The following is a 22,107-nucleotide window of genomic DNA, read 5'->3' as shown; positions in this document are numbered from 1 at the left end:
AACAGTTGGGCAATCCCTCAGGAGTGCTGAAAGGGTCTGTCCGAGACAGAATCCCGAGACCCTTGACTTTGCGGGCCCCCCTCTGCCGAGGGGGTGGCATCCAATATTGTAGCCACCCCCCACCTCTGGGGGAAAAGTCTCCCTGCGATTCCTAAAAAGGAGACTGCAATTTTTTTGAACCACAGCTTCTTCCCCCCACTGCTGGTTCCTGGAGAAGGATCTCGGGGGACGGAAAAATAGATACCAATGGTAGACAGAGTCTTTCCGTCTTTCTTGCTATGGGAAAGTGTGTTTGACATGACAGTGGGCCCGAACAAATATGATCCGTCAGAAGGGGCATTGATACAGGATGCCTTTAAGGCTTCCGCAAAACCACACAGACACATCCAGGCATGACACCTAATGGCAATGCCAGAACCAGCAGCCCTAGAGGTTCCCTCCACCACATAGGAGATTAACCTCTGGACGCATTCAATATCGATTGTAGAATGGCCAATCTGGAGGAGAAGAATTTCCTGTCCTCATCAGACATGGACTCTGAGACCAAGCTAAATAGTTTTTTGATTAAGTCCCTCACTAGCCTGGTAAAATGGGAAAGATAGTTTAAGGCTCATACAGTAAAGGTAGATTAGGCACAAACTCTCTTGCCAAATCTGTCCATCACCCTAGACTCCATGTTGGGGGGGGGGGGGACTGAGGAGCTTTCCTGGAACAGTTCCTTTTTAGTGGCTGCTGCAACAACCATGGCATCTACCAGAATAGCCTTTGTCCAATGAGGAAGTTCTGAGGAAGCAGTGAGAATTTTGAGCGCACACTTAGGTATTAGTTCTAGTGTCCAGATCCTTTCAAGCTTTGCTTGGCAGCAGATCAATAAGGGCATCAGCAGGGGGGGGGGGTTTGGTGACAAACAAAATGTAAATGGAATGGACCAGAAAGCCGTCAAGAATACCAATTCCTCTGGGGTCAGGGTTTGGGAAGACCATCCACTTCTTTGGTGCAGGATTTCCAAGATGTCTCCAAAAGAGACACCCTCAGGTGGAGATCTGGGGGACCCTTCTGCTTCCTCAAAATCAGAGTCTTCAGTAACAGATGCCTCCTTATTACCTTCTCTTCTGGGGAATCTCCTCAGTGGAATGCTTTGGGGAGATGTCAGAAGAGATGTGGGGTTCCAAGGGTGGAAGCACTCGAAGGCTTTGCTGGGCCAGCTGTTCTGAGGGGGCAGAGTTGAGGTTTCCGACAAAGTCTCCAAAGGGGAGAAAGTGGATCTGAAAGGGTGGGAACTGAGGATTCCCTAGGCATGAACAGGACCCTCTCCACCACCTCTAAAGCAGAATGGCCAGAAACACCGAAGACCGTCCCACTGAAGCCAAAACTACTGGAATGGACGATCCCCAAACATGCCCAATCCTCTGTTCCGAAAGGGGAGCCAGAGCCCACAAATGCCAGTGCTCTGAGGGAAGGCACCAGCTCCGAAAACTTTTGAGGTCAAGGTCAATCCCCCAGAGCCGACATTGAGGTCTTGGCTCTGAGAGACTCTCTGCTGTGAGGTAGTGGGAACCGAGTGAGTCAGGGTAGTTATCAGAGTCGAAGTGAGATCGACTATCAGCTCAACACCCCAGCTCTTGCGGCATTCAGATCATAGGGCTCCAAAGCAGTCAGGAGGATCGGCAAAGGAGCTAGAGGTTTAAAAGGTGAATGTCTGCCCGCAGTCCCGGTAGGGAACAGGGCTGGTAAGACCCTCATATGGATCTGCATCTGAAGGAACTGCCTTATCAATCTGTCCACCTCTGATTCCAAAAGGCCATGGGTTGACCTGACAGACAATACTCTAGACAGACGTCTGGACACAATCCTCAGGTACCTGTCCAAGTGAGGCAAACCTGAGGACAGCGTTAGGAGCTCCAAGAATAAAGAATCTTGGGGCTGTGGGCAGGAATGTGTGGACTTGCTTGGATGCAAGGACCTGGGATCCATTGTCCTCAGAGTCTTGGTTGGAAGCTCATCAGAGGAAGGTGAAGCATACTTTCCAGGGAAGCATTTCCTGCACTCCCTATCATCACAGTGCTTCTTGGGAGGGGGTTGAGCCCCTGCAGAAGAAGAGCAACAGGAACCTGCTGATGGGGCTGAAGGAAGAAGGAAGCCCTTCAGAATCAACTTGTTTCTTCTGTCAGACACTGCTCGAGGATGGAAATCCTCACAGACAGAGCAAGAGGCATCAAGGTGGGCAGGGCTGAGACAATATATGCAATCCCTGTGGGCATCAGATAAAGGAATCTGGTGCCCACAGAAAGCATACTTTTTGAAACCTAAGGGTTTCTCAGACATGATAAAGGGAGGAATGGAAGGAAAAGGAAGGAGGAAGAACATAGTTCCTGCTAAGAAATGGTACCAATGGATGCAAAAAAATTACACTAACCGCTATAAAAATATTTTTTTTATATATAGGTTGAGTAGAGAAGACAAGAAACAGCTAAGACAAGAGCTAAAGAGAGAAATTAACTAACTTTCAAATGTAGCTCAGCAAAGGACCGCGATGCTTTCCCTACGAGAGGCAAATGAGATCTGAGGCAACCATGGGGGAGTGAGGTATTATAGGTAGGGGAGGAACTTAAGCTTGGAAAGCCTAAACTTTTGGAAAGTGGCTGAATCAGATTTGAGGGCAGATCTGAAACCTACAGGTCGAGGAAGAATGACAAGACATTAGATTGCACGTTTACCTGAATTCTGTTGAAGTTATTTATTCTGGGTTTTTTTTTGCCAAAACTGGATAAGGAGAAAGAAAATCCCTTAGACAATTTGGAAAAGTAGGGCTGAAAAATCTTAGAGATTCCCTGGATCAGCTTACCCCTTTCGTCAGACTTTTTGATCAATTTTGCAGCAGAGGGGCCAAACATTAAATCTCTGTCCAAGGGAGAATTTATTTGTTTACAGCCAGGAGGTTCTGAGAATGCAGCCAAGCAAATCTCCTTAAAAAGGTAGCAGTGGCCATAGCCCTGGAAGACATATCAGAGTCGTACACACACTGCAAACAATGAGGAATGACTTGTGCAATAGAAGAAACTCATTATTTAAAAATGAATTTCTTCACAAGAAGAAACTTAAATAAAACATTTCTCATTCTTTCACAATATGTCAGAACAAACATAAGAGTCTGGCAATTCAAAATTCTTAAAAATCAAAGTTGTAGATGTATACACTTCCCCCTCTACCTATCAATAATTTTCCAATCCTTATTAGAAAGAGTAGGGGTGGAATTAACTAAATGCTTAGTAGCAGTGGAATCAGCTAAGGCTATAGCTGCTGGGTCATGTTTGGAAATATTGTATAAAAAAGTAAAAGACTGAGGAGCTTTATACATCCTATCTGCCTTTTTACAGTCACATTCTTTTACCAGAAACTACTTTACAAGAAGGATTAATAGTCTGATTAACCCCTGAGCCAGTCCCAATAAACTACTCCTATCCAAATAAATTTGAGGAGCAGTAGATACATGGTTGCTTTTCTGTTTCTTTTTCACAGGAAAAATGGGGCCAATCATATTACTAATGGCATCAGCTGCTTCCTCAGGGATGGGAACAGCATTCTGACACAACAGGGAAACCTTCCCTGTTCCCTCTCTTGGGACCAAAAAGAGTGACTCTCCCTAGCACACTGACGGGAATATCCACAGAGCACATGGCTAACCCCAGTCCACAGTGGCTGTAGGTGCCACATCAGACGGATCCAGGGTTAAAGATGAATGGTCTGCACTACAACAAATGGCCACAGCAGTCATCCACCTGCAGTTGAGGCAAACTGCTTGCCTGCTGTGGTGGCAAAGGCTGTTTGCTTAACTTTTTCTCTTCTTGTAGACGGAAGGACTGACCATGGGACCAGTAGTCTGTTCCATGGTCAAGATGAAAGTGGTGTTTCTTTCGCCAGGAAGACAAGCAACAAATGCCAGTAAAACTTCCAGTCCACAAAAGTTACATTTTTGACAGAAAAAAAACCACAGTAAAAAAGCATTTTAAAACATTATACCAGCCCCAAAATGGAAAAATAAACACAATTTCTCCACAGAAAATATGCTTTCAGCTAGTATACAAAAACAGAAGATGGGCAGTGTGTCATTTAAAAGAATGTTGACAATCTGTTAAATAACACTGTTAGTTTAAAATAACTTTCTGGGAAAATAAAGTAATAAAACATCAACAACATTTATGAAAATGGAAGTATTTACCTCCAAAGGGACCTTATTTGCCCATCAAATTAAAGTACAAGTTGGCCATTGATCCTCAAAAGCCTCAGAGAAGTGTACTCTTTGGAGGGATTAAAGCTCTGAAGGTTTTTCCCCATATTTGTCTTTTAGTTAGCTCAGCTCAAGCAGCTTGACAGTTTTGGCATATGGAAGGTGGCTTGCAGCTTTAAAAGGTGGCCGGCTGTTATATCCTTGTCAGCATATAATCCATATAGTGAAACCTACAGTGGTGATTAATATGAAGAATATAAAATATTATTTTGTGCTACTCAAAACACAGCCCTGTGCAGAACTGCTATGTAGACAGGCATTGCAATGAAGTAACCAGGAGAAGATTACACTAAGGCTTTATGAATCCCTCCTTACACATTTTATCTAGTTTTACTTTAGCTATTACAAATCAAGGGGCCGGGGATGGGTATGTAAAGCAAATATCAGCTTCAGAAAGTGTTCATATTGATTTTTACACAAGTGTTTGATCAGTGAAGAAAAAAACAAAAGTCAAATCGGGTACAAGATTACAATTTAATCAGAAAAATAACATTAAGTAACTTAAAGTAGGAACACAAACATAACAGCTATCTACAAAAATCCATGAAGATCACCAAGATATTGAACAAGTACAGTCAAGGTTCCAAGTGTCAGTTCTAAAGTGTTTAAGTTTATTAAAAACAAACAAAAAAAATCCAGACATGCCTAAGTACTTTTTCCAGCATTTAAAAGTTTAAGTAGTGAAGCATTAGCAAACCAATACAAAAAGAGTAAAAATATATTTTTAAAACATACTAAATAAAGGCTGAGGGAAACATTTATGGACAAAGGAATATATTTTATAAACATATATATATATATATATATATATATATATATATATATATATATATATATATATAAATAAATATGTACATACATCTGTATCTGTGTGTGTGTGTATATATATATATATATATATATATATATATATACATATATATATATATACACACACACACACACACACACACACACACACACACACACACACACACACACACACATATACATATATGTGTGTGTGTGTGTGTGTGTGTGTGTGTGCGCGCTCCACTCCAGCTACTACAAAGCCAACTCAGTCTAATTTCAAACCACTGCTGATGGAAACAATTTCATTCAGACCTGGGGGCACTGTGGCATGAAACTTCAGTTGTCACCTTAATTCTTTACATTCCAGGTAAAGATCAACTGGCCCGCCCCCAGGTCCAAAGTCTACTTTATCAATGGTTATAAATTTAAATTTATGTGTAGGGAGATTTTTCACGTTTCTCTATGGCATTTTTGTCGTTATACCTTTGTACATCATACTATGTTAATATATAATTTTACTAAACTTTCCTTTAGCCTTGACTATATAAAAACATTCACAATCTTGGCATTTTGCAATGCAAACAATCCTCCTACTATGGCAGTAGTACCTATGCACGAGCCTGATAACTCCCAAATTTTGGAATGTCACCTCATTTCCTTCCAGGGCAAAACCACACTGATTACAATGTCTGCACTTCATCATTCATCCATCCTGACTGACAACCTATGGCCTCTCGAGAAGTGTTTTTAAACAAAGATCTTTCTTGTACACAATAACAGGTTTTGACCCCACCTTTTTCAAATACTCTGGGTCTGACATAAAACTGTTCCAATTCTGATTAATAATGTTCCTAATACCTTGAAAATGTGTACTGTAAGGCAGCATTAGGGCTCTCTGAAAATTATTTTTGTCTACTAAATCAAGTCATTTTTCTCATTCACTCCCGATACACTGTCTTTACCCTCCAATAAAGGAAGAAACTATTCCTCTTGTCTCTTTCTTGTTACTCTGTTAAATATATTTTCCAAAAAAGGTCCTGGGTAACTTCTTCTTTCCACCATCCCCTTAATATACCACATTCAACCTGAAACGTGCTGTCGTTACTCACCATACAAGCTAACCTCACACACTGCCCCTTCACTAATGATCTCTTTTGATGACGGGAATGATGCATATCGAAATGGAGTGAGGAGTTTGAGTATGTAGGTTTTCTATAAAAAGACAAATTAAATTTCTTTTGAATTCTGTCTTTAATTATAGTGACATCCAACTAGTGTACCCCCTCCTCCTGTACCTCCATTGTAAATTTCAAATAATCGGTACTAGAGCTTGAATATTGGAAAAACTGGCTTAACCTCTCCCTGCAGTCAGTCAAAAAAAATTACGATGTTGTCTAAAAAACGACCATACAGGGAGCAACTCTTGGAAAATTCAGAGTTCAAAACCACATTGTTCTCCCACTGTGCTAGTACCATGTTAGCAAAAGAAAATAAATAAAAAATAGATATGGCACTTTGATGAGAAGGCTTGCAGCTCTGAAATTTGTCTGGCTGATGTTACTGCAACTAGAAAAATGGTTTTCTATGTAAGAAATTTTAAATCTGCTGTGTTAGGGGGTTTAAAAGAAGCCTGGGTTAAAACTTTTAACAGAATGGTGATGACCCATGGGGGTGCTGGCTTCTCATGGGAGGTCCCAACAGAAATGTACCCTTAAGAAAGGCTTTTGAGATCTTGAGGGATGCAGCTGACGCATCGTGAAGCCCAACAAGAAAATTGGAAATAGCTTCAAAACTGAAGCCTTTGACAAAGGGGTCAGATAAAAATTCAAGTATGGAAGGAACTGGTGATGAAAAGGGATCTAGGCCTTTGGAGTACACCCAAGTAGGAAATCTATTCCTTTTGCTGTTGTAAACTTTCCTAGTTGATGGTTTCTGTGAAGCAAAAAGATTACTGACTACTGTAGGGAGAAGTCTGACATCTCTGCCTGTTGTTAAAATTGGAGAAACCATGTGGTTAACTTCATAGATTTTTGATCTGGACGTGGCAGTCCAAGCGGATGAGACAGTAGATCTGGATAGAGATCTAACATCCATGGAGAATGTACTAGAAGAGGCTCACAGGAAGGGGAACCATGTCTGTTGAGGGCAAAAGGAAGCAATGATCACCCTGGCCTTGCACTGCCTTGCTTTCTGTATAAATTATTTCATTAGGGGTGAAGGGGGAAAGCATACAAGAGACTCAGTGGCTAACTGTGGACCAGAGCATCCCTCAGTGACTCTCTATGTGGGGAGACCATGGCAAAACATCTACTGCATTTGCTGTTTACATAGGCAGTAAATAGGCCACAGCAAGGTTGGCCTCAGTGACTGAAAATTGCCAGTAGGTCTAAGGGACCACTCATAAGGTATCAGCACTGCTCAGTTTGTCCATGAGTGATTACACTCGAGGTCCCCAGGACGTGGATTGCTATTAGAAAGAGCTGTGAAAGTACTGCCCATTGCCAAATCCTCATAGCTTCTCAACAAAGAGGATAAGAATGGGTTCCTCCTTGTTTACTGATGTACCATACAACAGTCATGTTTTCTGCCAGTATGGATATCATACACTTGGAGTAGGTCCTGAAATATCTGCAACACTAGGAAAACTGCTCTCAGCTCCAAAATATTGATATGGAGATTGGATTCTGATGTTGACCGTGTACCTTGGATCATCTTACTTTTGAAATGTACCCCCCCCCCCCCCCAGAAAGGATGCATCCATGGACACTGCTGTTGATGGTGAATCTGTCTGGAAAGGATGGCTCTTGGTCATAGATGGAGATGTTATCCACCAAACAATGAGGTTTTTGCAGACTTCCTTATTTCAAATTTTGGCATGTAGAAGGTAAATGGACTGAGGCCACTGTACTGCTAAAGTCCACTGTGTCACTATCATGAAAAGTTTTGCTACAGGAACCATTAAAATCATAAATGCCATGAGACCCAAGAGACATAGGATTAACCTTCCTGGTGGTTTTAGGTGATGTACAGCTTTAAGGGCTGCTGGACAAAGTGATTGGATCCTGGACTGAGGAAGGATGACTATCTGAAGTTTGGTGTTTAGGTAGCATCCCATGAACTATACAGCCTGAGCCAGAGTCAGTAGACATTGTGTTAGGTTTATTGAGATTCCTAAATTCAGAAGCAACTGGAGTACATGGTCCCAGTGGGTGAGTAGGAGACGCTCGGTGAAGGCAGCGAGGAGCCAAATTGTCTGGATACGGGAAGACTTGGATCCCCAGTAAGAGGAGGTGCACCCTTACTGCCACCATGATCTTACTGAACACCCAGGAGGCTGTGGTAAGAGTGAGTGGCAAAGCTCTGAATTGGAAATGATTTGCACCTAGCTAGAAGTGGAGAAACCTCCTAGAATGCTTCACTATTTTGATGTGAAACTAGGCATCCTGGATATCTATAGAGCACATCCAACTGTCCTGCCTCAGACGAGGCAAAATGGACTGAAATGTGACCATCTGGAATTTTGCCTGTGTTATGAATGGTTTAAGTGACTGAGATCTAGAATGGGTCTGGGGTCCCCAGTTTTCTCTGGCACTAAAAATAACCTGAAATAGATTCTAGATTTTAACTAGTCATGGAGGATCGGTTGGATTATTCTTTTTTTTAGCCACTTTGAAATTTTTATGGCTGCAAAGTCTCACTGACTGGGTGGAATATCAGGAGGAAAATGGAATTGAACAACCTCTGGACATTATCCTTAACACAGATGAATAAAGAAGTTATGTACCTACCATAACGTCCCATGTTTGTTGTCCTTCATCTCACCTTCCTTCTTGCTGGTTGGGTTCAGAGCCGATCCTCAGCTCCAACTCGGCCGATTCACTATAGCTCGAGAGCTTATATTGGCTCGAGGCTAACCCCTATCCCAAAATGCCTAGCGGTAGCTACCCAGATCTCGTTTGTGATAGCCCACACTAGACAATCATATTAAATGCAAATTTTACTAAGCTCTTACACATTCAAGGTTAGGAAGGAAAGAGGAAAAACAAGGCATGGTTAACTAACCTGGTATGTCAACAGGAAACTCAGCCAGTGTAACCAATGAAGGAATTCCTTTCAATCCTCCAGGAAGGGGGAAAGAGGGGGGCAGCAAAAAGGAAGGCGAGATGAAGGACAACAAACATGGAACGTTATGGTAGGTACATAACTTCTTTATCTTAAGATGTCCCATCTCACCTTCATTCTTGCTGGTTTGGACTGTGTCCCCAGCACCTGGTTCTTGGGTGGCTCACTGGAACAAACCCTTCAGGACTGCGGAACCAAAGGATGCCCTGTTCCAGGAGACCACATCCACTTTGTAATGAGTGATAAAGGTATGAGGATTTGCCCATGTTGCTGCTGCACAGATTGAATCTAAAGGCAATTTGCCTTGGAAGGCAACAGAGGTAGTTAAGGCCCTGGTTGAGTGTCCTCTGGCTTTTCACTGGAAGCTTCCTTTTACACAAATCATAAGTACAACTGATTGTGTCTGACAGCTACTTTAATAAGGTCACTCTTGAAACTGGAGAACCTTGTTTATTGTCTGCAAAGGATACAAACAATTGATCCGATTTTCTAAAGTCTTTGGTCCTGTGTAAATAAAAATGTAACTGTCTATGAACATCCAATTGGTTGTTGCCATAACTGGGGAAGAATACAGGAAGCTCAATGGAGTGATTAAAATTATACTCTGAGCACACCTTTGGCAAGAAGGGATCAATAGCCTTATTCTTTACCCAATAAGAGAACCTCTTCCATTTGCTAGTGTAAATCTTTCTGGTAGTGGGCTTGTGAGAGGACACCAAGATGCGTTGTACTGCTGGGGAAATGTTGGGGAGCCTGGCTAAGACTGGAAGTGGAGAAACAAAGCAGTTAGCTTGAGAGTTTGGAGGGAGGGATGGAGCACACCTGATTGATGCATTAGGAGGTCCGGAACTGGGTCCAGTATCAAAGGCTCCACTTGTAGATGATGGCGGAGAAACAGAAACCATATCTGACGAGGCCAGTAAGGAGCAATGAGGATGAGTTTGCAACCCAGCGACTTTGCTTTCTGAAGTACCTTTGGGATCAGAGGAAAAGGTGGAAAGGCATAAAGTAGTCCTAGAGACCAATCGTGAACAAGTGCATTCCTGGGTGACTGTCCCAGTGGGGGGACTGCTGCATTTGGTGTTGAGGGGAGTGGCAAAAAGATCGCAGCATGGCTGGCCCCATTTGCGAAAAATCAAATCTGCAACTTCTTGCTTCAGGGACCACTTGCGATGCATGAGGATAGCCCTGCTGAACCTGTCTGCTATCACGCTGGATTTCCTGGGAATGTGCGTTGCAATCAGAAAAACGTTGGGAAGACATTGCCCATTGCCATACTCGAAGGGCCTCCCGACACAAGGGGAAAGATCTGGTCATGCCCTGCTTGCTGATGTACCATACTACTGACATATTGTCTGTCTGAATTGCAATGGTTCCAGTAGACAGAGAGCCTTGAAGTGCTTGCAACGCCAGAAGCACCGCTCTCATCTCTAGAAAACACTGATGTGCAACAGGTACTCATGAGGTTGCCACATTCCTTGGAAAGTCTGTCCCAGATAATGACCCCCAACCCTATCTGGGAGGCATCCGTGGTCAATGTGGCCACTGGATGGGGGTCTAGAAAAGGTCTGCCCAAAGTCACCTGGGGGGAGACAAGCCACCATTCCAAGTCCAAGTCCTTTTTGCAGATTCCGTGATTGAGATCATGTGTGACATTGGTAAATCCTGAAAAGAACATTGAGCGAAAAGAAGCCACTGTAGAATCCTCATGTGGAAGCAAGCCATGGGGACTAGAGTAATTGCTGCGGCCACTGAGCCCAAGACCTTCAATACTTCACTTGCCTGAACTCTCGTCTTTTTTATGAGAAATGAAACTTGCTGATGAATGGTTGACACACCCTGTCTTGAGGCAGCTTTGCTATCATGGCTCTTGTATCGAAGTCTACCCCTATGAAATGAATGGTTGACACCCTGTCTTGAGGCAGCTTTGCTATCATGGCTCTTGTATCGAAGTCTACCCCTATGAAGGTAACAGACTGACAAGGCAACAAGGCAGACTTTTAGTAGTTTATGGTGATGCCTAGCTGGGAACAGGCTTGAATTGTGTTGTCCCATGCTTTGATTAGTTGATGCTTGGTGGTGGCAATGAGGAGCCAGTCGTCTAGGTATGGAAACACCTGGAATTCTAGACGTCTCAGGTGAGCAGCGACCACTTCCGTACACTAGGTGAACACCCTGGGGCTGTGGTGAGACCAAAGGGATGAGCTCTGAACTGATAATGACTGGCTCCCAGCCGGAAGCGTAGGAATCTCCTGGATCACCTGCCCACCCATTTTTATGTGGTAGTACACATCCTGGAGATCGATGGAGCACATCCAACTGTCCTGACCCAAAAAGGGAAGATAGGACTGCAGTGTTACCATCCAGAACTTTGCTTTTTTTACTGATTTGTTTAGCTTGCTGAGATCCAAAATGGGTCTCCATTCCCCTGTCGTTTTTGGAACTAAAAAAAAACTTGAGTAAGTTCAGGATTCGATTTGGTCTGCGGGGACTTCTTGGATGGGTCTTTTTTCTAGCAATCTTTGTACTTCTAGGACTGCTTGATCCCAAAGACTGGGTGGAACATCTGGGATAGAACGTTTTTCTCTTGAGGGGTAACTGGGAAAAGGAAATTTTGTAACCCCTGGATATTAGACAGTACCCATGCATCTTTCATAATATTTTGCCAGACTGTTGGGTACAATGATAGTCTGCCTCCAAAGGTGGACAGTCGGGCCTCCCTTCAGGAGTGCTGGAAGGGCTTAGCAGAGAACATATCTCTGTCGCCCTACTGTTGCGGACCCCCTCCTGCCAAGAGGCCGGCGTCTTCCATTATTGTTTCCCCCTGTGCCTCTAGGGGAAAAATCTCCACGTGTGTCAGGCGAAGCTCCCTGGGATTTTCAATACCACATTTTTCCACTCTTCTGACCCTTAGGATAGGGTCTAGATGGAGTGGAAAAATGGACTCTTATGGCAGAGAGAGTCTTGGCATCCTATTCACACCTTGTAAGAGTCTCTTTTACCTGAGGCCCAAACAAGGACAAGCCATGAAAAGGGGTATTGGTAAAGGAGGACTTGAAAGGTTCTGCAAACTGACAAAGGCACATCCAGGAGTGTCTCCGCAAAGCAACTCTGGTACCTGCTGCCCTACTCGCTCCATCTGACGCATTAAAAAAGAGCCTCATGGAGGAGTTAACCACTGAAGTCAAGGTCGCAAGCTGGGAAGCCGCCCTGTTCACAACTCCCTCAGCTGTAGGATCCTGCAGGGTATCTCCTAACTCATTTAGGAGATCTCTATGAAGTTGTGTGAAGTCTGAAAAATAATTCAGCGACCTGAGAGTAACGGTCATTGAAGAGAACATACACTTCCCATACCTGTCCATCGTACGGGATTCCTTGTTTGGCAGATGGACAGATGAAGAAGTTTCCGCAAGTTCCTTCTTACTGGCTGCTGCCACCACCATAGCATCAAAAGGAACCCCTTTGGAAAGGGAGGATTTGTCTTTGGGTGCAATTATAAATTTATTTGGTCTCTGCGGAACTGGTTCCATGGTCTCTAGAGCGCTCCATGCCTTCCGACTCACTACAGACAAAAAGTGGGTCAAAAGGCAGAGACACCCAAGAGGTGGAGGGTCGGGAACCAAATGCGTCCGGGTAGACAGACTCGTCCTCAGAAGGGGCTAGGGCCTTCCAGCCACCCCTCTGTCTAAGGATTTCCAAGATGTCCGAAAAGGAGACATCCTCAGAGGGAGACTGTGGGGACCCTTCCGATTCATCCAAGTCTGTGTCTGACGTGATGGACTCAGGGGAGTCCAAATGCTTCCTCTTACATGTTTTCTTCCGAGGGACCTCCTCCGAATGTTTGGGGGAGGTTTCGGAATGGGGCATCCTGGGACATAGATTCCCTACGCTTGGAGGAGGGTCAAAGGCAGGGACAGGCACCAAGGAAGAGGGAGCCAATGGAGCTGAGGGTGGAGCGGTCTCAGGAGACAGCACACTCCTCATCACCTCAAAGGTGCCACGGTCCCGAGTCGAAGGAGCCTCCGGCTCCGAAGAGCCCGGAGATCTCCTGTGAACCAAGAGGACGGCTCTGAGGCTGATGTGGGAGCCGAGCTCACCTGCGCTGAAGCTCCAAGAGGGACAGCAGGGTCGGACAAGGGTCCGATGCCACTTCCCCCCTCGAAGCCAACGAGAGAGCTTCGGCACCCAGATCCCTCGATGGACTGAGATATCGAGGAGATCAGAGCAGGAGTCGGAACTGATAAAAGGAGGAGAAGTGACTAAAGTCGACAGTTCCACCACCACGACATCCATGCACTTCAGCTCTGAGCTCAAGAGAGTCGGTGGAGGAACCGATAGAGAAGCTGGATGGGCCGAAGGAGACAATTCCTTATGGGCTGGGCTCGATAGCAATTTGGCAAGTGCCTGTGACTTGAGGAGCCTATTGACCACTTTCTCCACATCATGATCCGAAAGCCTGGAGGACCGAGAGGAGTGAGAAGAGGACCGGTGACTGCCTGCCCCAGACTGGAACAAAGGGGACTGTGGAGCAGAGCACACCGGCTCCACAGAGGGAGACCTGGTTCTTTTATGGGCCCGGACAGTCTCCGAAGATACTGATGGACCCGCTGGAAACCTAGCTTTGTCAGAGCCAACACTGGGAACCTACAGAGCCGAAGGTTTGACAGTGGACTTAGGTTGTTCCGAAATCGGAACCGATGAGGATGGCTTAGGGGATTTTTCAGACAGTTTAGCTGGCTGAGGACCCTGAAACGAAGGATCTTGAGGGTTCTTCAGAAGGCCATGCAAGATCAGCTTGTTTTCTCTCTCCTGCAGGACACTGAAACTGAAAGCGTCACAGATAGAGCATGAGTCCTGCAGGAGAACTGCCCCTAAACAGTATGCACAACATGTGTGCCCATCCGTAAGGGATATTTTTTGGCAACACGAGTCGCATTTTTTAAAGTCAGAGGGTTTTGACTCTTTGGACATGCTGGATAACTACAAAGAGACAACAACAGCAAAAAATAAGGCTGTAACAGCTAGGAACACGCAACTACAAACACTACCAACAAGGCTGAAATGGCTAGCAACACACAACAAGGATATCCCTTTTTTTTTTAAAGGACAAAAGAAGAATGAAGAAGAAGAAGGGGAGAGCCTCTAAGTAAAACGGCGACTCCCCCAATAGGAGAGCCTCTGACTTAAATGGCTACTCCAACAGGGTATGGACAGAAAGAAAGAACCCTCCAATTTAAACGGGCTCAAGGGGAAAGCAAGGCCTAAGAAAAAATGATGGCCAAGAACAACCAAAAACAACAGCAGAGGAAGGCAGAAGGTCATTAGACTAAACGGGGATTAATATCGACACTAACAAGGTAATTAAACCAGCAAAAACCTGGAAAAGATGACAGTAATATACGAAAAACTCTAAATACTTAGCCTGAGCCAGTAGTCTCAATCTCGACGCAGCAAGCGGCAAACGAGATCTGAGTAGCTACCACTAGGCATGTTGGGATAGGGGTTAGCCTTGAGCCGGTATAAGCTCTTGAGCTATAGTAAATCGGCCGAGTCGAACACAACCAGCAAGAATGAAGACAAGAGGGGACAACATAACATCTGATGTTATCTTTTTTTCAGGCTTGAGGGTATAAGGAGAGACAGCTGCCAGCTGCTTCCACAGCGCAGCAGCCGGGCAACCTTTCAGGAGCACTGAAAGGCTCTCTCAGAAAAAGGACCTCAAAAGCCTTGATTTTGTATGCTGCCTCAGCCTCTTGGGCATCGTCCATTACCATTACCACCCCCCCCTGCAACTGGGACGTCTGTCACCTTGGGAGTCATGGAAAAAACTCTGATTTGCAGGACCACATCTTCTTCCCTGCTTTGTGTTTCCTAGAGAATGGTCATTGTTGGGCAAAGAAGCATACGCCCACTGAAGAGCGAGTCTTGCCATCCTATTGACTCCTGGTGAGTGTATCCTTGACTTTAGGTCCAAACAAGGTGTAACCATTGTGGGAGACAATAATGAAGGATGATTTGAAGCCTTCCACAAAGTCACATAATTGCATCCAGACATGGCGGCGCATGGTGATACTGGTGCCTGCTGCTCTGGCCATGCCGTCAGCTGTGTTCGAAAGTAGATGCATGGCCACATTAGAAGAAGACTGTAGGGTGGAAAGTTGTAAGTCCACTGTCTTCTGAGCATCCACTGGCAATAACCCAGACAAAGACTTTGAAATATCTTTAGTCAAGTCTCTATGGAATCTTGTTAAATGGGCAAGGTAGTTCAGCGGATCGGAGGGTGAAAGTCACTAACGCATAGGTTCACTTTCCAAATCTGTCCATCACCCTAGACTCTCTATTAGGAGGAGGAACAGACTAGCTTTCTTCCAAAAGCTCCTTCTTGATGGCTGCTGCTACCACCATGGCGTCTACCAGTGGGCCTTTACTCCAGTGATTCTGATCTGCAGGTGCTGATAATATTCTGTCTGCCTTTTTGGAAATAGGATCCACCCCATTAGGATCCTTCCACACCAGTTGAACCATAAGATCTATAAGGGGATCCATGAGTGGTACCACCCAGGAAGATGCTGGTCAGCTACCAAAAGCCTCTAAGAATACTGACTCTCTATCCAAACCCATAGAACCGAGGGGAAAGGATGCCACCAAAAACCTCACTGTCGAGTCAACCCCCTCCCCCGTAACTCAACACCAAAGCTTTGGCTCCAAGTCTCGTCTTAGTCCAAAGGTATCAGAGTCGAGAGAGAAAAGGATACGGTCAGTGTCAAAGATGTAAGCAACTCCAGCCCTGACAAAGGTGCTCTGGTTCTAGGTGGCAACAATAATCCCGAGCCCAAAGGGAGAGTTGGCATGGATTCCTGCAAGGCAGAGGTGAGTTGGGCTGCACTCTATACCTTTTCGGGGGATGGTACCAGAATATACCCAAGCTGTGTGTGTGTGTCCTCAAAAACTTCATCATCCTGTCAATGTTAAGTTCCATGAGGCTTCTAGATGACTGAATGGATGATGCTACCAAAGAAGGATATGAATATCTCCTTTCCTAAAGGATGGGCAATCACAGTCTGGAACTCCCTGGGACCAGTGAGTAGCTGGTAACAGGAGGAGGTCGGTCTCAATTTGGTGTAGTTTCTGCGTTCTTGGTACCTTGGGATCAAGATCAACCGAAGAAGTCTGTTCTGGAGACCGCTTTTTCGATGTCTTGGAAGAAGTCTTGCTCCTTTCTCTTCCTCTCTCTCTCTTTTCTTGTTGGTTGCCTTTATACTTTTCAGGAACTTTGCTTTTCTGACTGCCGCATTTACAAGGTGAAGATGGTGATGGGGTAGTCCCTCTCTGTGCTGGAAGGAGCCCCTTTAGAAATAAGTTGTCCAGTGTAGTCTGGAGGGACTCGATACTAAACGATGCACAAGACTGATATTCAATATCTAGATGCATAGCACCGAAACAGTAAACACATTTGGAGCGTGGGTCTTGCACAGGCACTTTGGGCAAACACTCAGAAAACTACATTTTTTTTTTTTAAGTTTACAACTATGCTATATAATACCAAGGGAAGAGAAGGAGAGAGAAACCCTCACTATGGATAGGTCCCAAAGTCCTTAATTGTTAAACTACACTGAGAAGAAAAGCAAAAACACTATAATAATAAGTTGATGAGAGGAAGACTCTTAACGGCAGGAGAGGAGTTACAGTTAGACAGAGACAATATAAATACCACATACTGCCAATGGAGAGCTGTCTTTGTACTGTATGAGCAGCAAAGAATATCTGAGTATCTGAGGTATAACTTATTGAATTATGGGTAGGGGAGAAGTCAGAGCTCTGGATCTGATAAGCTTTGAGATTGGCACTGAGGTCAGATCTCATTGGATCCAACAACCCACGTTTGTACATATGAAAACAGACAACATTGGATTTATCATTTCAGTGCTTAAATTTCAAGAATAATAACAGAAAACAATGGACTGAGCTGTGGTAGATTTAGACTGCAACATTCAATATGTACCACAAATAGCACTCAGACATGAATATGACAAAAAAAAAATATTTTCATATAGAATGGATTTCTACATGAAAAAATATTCAAATGATTTTAAACAAACTACAATTTGGCAAATACATAGCAAAAAATAAACTGGAAAGATGGCAGGTAACTCAGTACATATATGGATTATATAATTTGTCTTTATGCATGCATGCACTTGAAAATTGTTACAAAGTACCAGACAAAAGTCACTCTACATTTTGTATACAATCTTTTTGCAGCATCTTCATGACAAGGCTCTATGAAAGAACAGCTACAACAAAGTGAATATTGAAGTACTTAAACATCCATATCATAAGATAGAAATAAAAGAATTATCAGAAAGACACAGAAAACAAGAAACATGAGAAAATGGTGGTGGGTTTCTCATCTTCCTTTTTAGTGTCTTAATACTAACAGACACTATTCCACTGAAGGGAAAATATTTCCAAAACAGTCCTTTGAAATCTATTAAAATGACATGCTTGTGCAATGATTTTGAACAATGTATATTACTGCATCATTAGTTGTTAAATCTGGAAATTAAATAGAAAGAAATAATACATACTTGACAAAGGTAGATTTTATGCAAATTCCATTCCTGATCCAGAGCGCAGATTTTTATGTCACTGTTTTCGCCATTCAAAAACAAAGTCTGATAAATATACTTGGAAGTGCTCTTTAACTTTTTCCTGGAAAACATTTTGTCGCATATTTACTGTAAGGGTATGCGAGTATACACAAAGCAGTAAAAACCATGATGCAACATCATTAAGATAATAGTCAAGGTGGAACCATTTATGTTCTAAACAAAAAAACTGCCCTTTTAAATCAAATCAAGATAAGCCACATTCTGTCTGTTTACTACAAATACAAGCTATGTTAAAGAAGGCACTACTATGTATTCAAGAAACTGCTACTTAGATTAGAAACATGACTGTTACAACAGATGTCCACTCTACAATGTTACTAGACACGGGTGGTATCTCATCTGAAGGGTAAAAGCACAAAAAAAGCTGACACAAAAAATGAAACTTACAACTCATACTTTCCAGCAACAAGTTACTGCAACACATTTTCAACTTACAATGTACTGAGTCAGTTTAAGTGGCTGTTTTAAACACTTTTCTTGGTAAAAGGAATCAGAAAGCATTCATTTTTCCAAAACACAGTCCTGAGACAGGACATTTAGGTGGAACTGTTCAAAAACGTTAGTAACAAACATGAATGAATGTAACAAAGTACAAAATGTGAAAGCATTCATGTCTCTGACAATGCAGAAGAACACACAGTGAATCTACTACTAATTTGTGACAAAAAACATAAATCAAACAGTTTAAGTCCTACAGATTAAAAACTACATTCCAAAATCATGGATCAACCTCTCACTAGGCAAAGTAGATCTATCTACTTAAAATGAACTACACAAATTTGCATTTAGTGTGTCTAACAGCACAAAAAGCTCATTTTGGTATTTGCTAGTTAGAGCATGTAGGACACTAGAAAATGCAGTTATACACTTTAATCTGAACAATTTAAATTTGCTGCACAACAGTTAGGGCATCAACATGACTCTGTACCCTTGCAACCACATTCCTTCTCATGTAAATAAGGTCTACTTGTTTCAAACTGCATTTCATTAAAAGCAAATCATACATATGCTGCTCTACACCCCATCCTCACTAATATCAACATGGAACAAGTTACTGCTGCTACAGGAACATTTCACATCTCAGACGAGCTCAGTCCAGTCAAACAGTTTGTGCTGAGGGTTGACTATGACCAGTACAGGCTTTGATTTCTCCATGTTCATTTGCCCAATGTGTGACCTTGAGCAAGTCACTTAACCAGATAATGCTCTTAGGACTGCTCCTGGGTCACCCCTGAAAAGGAACTATGTGTCATGTGGGCTTACCTAGTTTTGTAAGCTTCTGAGCCCCCCAAGTCTCTGTGTCAGAGGCAAGCCTTCTAGCTTGTCAGTGGGAGTGATAAGCACTAGGTAGCCTATCTATCACAAGAGGAGTGGTTTCTGGCCCAGAAATTGTAGTTTATTGGCAGTTTGGGGAGTTTTTTTCCATCTCCTTCAACTTTCTGGTGTAAAAGCCCGCGTTTGCACTTTTTCTACCTTTCCTGTAACTAGTACAGTCCAGATACAGATTTGCTGTATCCAGGACTGTATGCAAGCTTCTGAGTCCCCCAAGCCTTTCTGTGCCGAGGAAGCCTTCTAGCTTACCAGTGGGAGTGGTAAGCACTATGTAGCCTATCTACCACAAGAGGAGTAGTGTCTGGCCCAGAAAAAAAGAAGTTATGTCTTACCATAACGTTCCATCTGTGTTGTAGATCTTTGTTCATTCATTACAAATAGGACTTCGGTTCCGTCCTCAGAACCGATACGGCCGTTTCCACGCTCGCGCCATCCAAAACTCTCAGCTAAGACCTACCCATAATGCCCTTCTCCTAGTTACTTCAGATTGAGTTTACCCACCCCTATATAATAGAGGTAGTAATAGAAAAATAGTAGAAGGCTCTGTCTGAGCAAATACCCTAACCAGGAGTTCCTAAAGTCCACCAGGAGTCCAGGCAGGGGGAAAGGAGGGCGGGAAGTAATGAATGAACAAAGATCTACAACACAGATGGAACGTTATGGTAAGACATAACTTCTTTATCTGATGTTGTAATTCTTTGTTTATTCATTACAAATAGGACCGAGTCCCCAGCTACTTGAGTCCTGGGTGGCCCTAAGGAAGGATATTCCTGAGCACCATAGAACCAAAAGATGCTCGTACCCTGGAGGCCAAATCCAATTTGTAATGAGAGATAAAGGGATGAGGTCTTGCCCAAGTGGCTGCTACGCAGATATCATCCATACAGGCTCTGGAATGAAATGCTACAGAAGTAGCCATAGATCTGGTAGAATGAGCCTTTATTCTGGAAGGTAAGGATAGCTTATTCTGATGGTAGATAAAGGTAATGACGTTTCTAAGCCAGGAGGATAAAGTCACTTTGGAAACAGGTTTACCCAATCTGGGTCCTGCAAAGGCCACAAGCAATTGATCTGTTTTCCTGAAAGATTTAGTCCTGTCCAAATAACGAAGAAGCTGCCGATGCACATCAAGGGTGTGCAAAAGGTACTCCCCTCTATTAGAAGGCTGAGGGAAGAAAACCGGCAGGTCAATAGACTGGTTAATGGAAAATCCAGAAATGACCTTGGGCAATAAAGAAGGGTCAGTACGAAAGGACACCCTATCCGTGTGGAAGATCAAGCAAGGTCTCTTGACACTCAAGGCTTGCAGCTCAGATACTCTTCTCGCTGAGGTAAGTGCTACCAGAAGTAAGTTTTTCCATGACAAAAATTTTAAATCACATAAATCAAAGGGCTCGAAATGAGGACCTGTGAGAGATTGAAGCACCAAAGTCAACTCCCAGGATTCTAAGGGAGGCTTGACCGGAGGTTTTATGCGCAATACTCCTTTCAAAAAATGTCTTGCATAGGTGGTGTGACATAATCAAAGAATTATCAAGTCCATTATGAAAATTGTCGATAGCTGCTAAATGTACAGAGATCACTGATGCTGAGGCTCCTGCATGTAAAAGAGTCGTCAGGTACTGAAGAATGTTTTGAATACACATAGAGAAGGGATCTATGTTCTGATCTTTGGCCCAAATAGAAAATCTAGTCCATTTACTAGAATAAACTCTCGTGGTGGAAGGTTTGTGTGAAGCCAGAAGAATTTCATGAACAGGAGATGGGATGTCAGGCAGCCTGGCAATCATTGGAAGTGGAGGAACCAAGCTGTGAGCGTGAGATTGTGGAGGTTTGGATGACTCAGTCCCAGAGGATGAGAGAACAGGTCTTGGGAATGATCCAGGATCCACGGGTTGTGAATCAGATGAGGCCATAGAAATGGGAACCAGACTTGACCGGGCCAGTAGGGGGAAATGAGGATCACTTTGCTTCTCAACCTCTGAGCTTTCTGGAGAAATTTTGGAATGAGGGGAAATAGGGGAAAGGCATACAGAAAACCTGGGGGCCAATCGTGTGTTAGGGCATCCCTCTGGGGTTAATCCTGAGGGGGGAATCAAGGCAAAGTAGCTTCTGCATTTGTAGATTAGGAGGGAAGCAAACAGATTGCAGCAAGGCTTGCCCCAGCATCGGAAAATCCGATCCGCTGTTACAGGGTTGAGGGACCACTCATGAGGCATCAGGATGTTCCTGCTCAGATTGTCCACAATAAGGTTGGAACTCCCAGGAATGTGCGTTGCTATAAGAAAGCGGTTGGAAGCTATCGCTCAGTGCCAAATCCTCATGGCTTCCCAACACAGGGGGTAAGACCTGATTCCGCCTTGCTTGTTGATATATCAGATGACTGACATGTTGTCTGACTGAAGTGCAATGGTCCCAGAGGGTAGGGATACATGGAACGCTTGCAACGCTAAGAGAACTGCCCTCAGTTCCAGGATATTTATCTGCAAATTGGCCTCCATGGGGGACCAGGTGCCTTGGATCATCTTTCCCTGGAAATGCCCACCCCACCCTAACAGGGAAGCGTCCATGATCGCCGTGGGTTGGGGAAGACAGAATGGTCAACACCAAAGATTTGTTTGTGGCTTCATCCATCATAGCATTTCTTCCTTGCAACGGTTTGTAAAACGCATCATGTGGTCGAGTGGGTGAGTTAGAAACGACCATTGTGCAGAAAGGAGCCACTGCAGGATTCTCATGTGCAGCCTCGCCAGTGGTACTAACGTAATGACAGCCGCCATGGAGCCTAAGAGTTGCAGTCCAAGACGTGCTGGTATATAGGTCTGAGGAAGTAGGTCTTGGATTTGGTGCCTTATTTTCAAAAGCCTGTGGGGAAGAGGAGCTTGACAGGATGCTGTGTTG

General features: G+C 43.9%; 1 protein-coding gene across 1 annotated transcript in view; it reads right to left on the bottom strand.

Annotated features, from left to right (window-relative positions):
- The window catches only part of GMCL1 (germ cell-less 1, spermatogenesis associated), a 1,627,466-nt gene that overhangs the window by 1,575,374 nt on the left and 29,985 nt on the right, over positions 1 to 22,107 (bottom strand). Inside the window, exon 3 of the mRNA XM_044083130.1 lies at positions 17,791 to 17,914. Coding sequence (XP_043939065.1) covers positions 17,791 to 17,914 — 124 coding nt within the window. The remainder of the gene's footprint in view (positions 1 to 17,790; positions 17,915 to 22,107) is intronic.

This window comes from Protopterus annectens, chromosome 9.part0 (assembly GCF_019279795.1).
Source record: "Protopterus annectens isolate FY-2018-M chromosome 9.part0, PAN1.0, whole genome shotgun sequence".
Classification (NCBI taxonomy): Eukaryota; Metazoa; Chordata; order Ceratodontiformes; family Protopteridae; genus Protopterus; species Protopterus annectens.
Note: the sequence above shows the minus strand (reverse complement) of the source record. Positions and strands in the feature narration are given on the sequence as shown.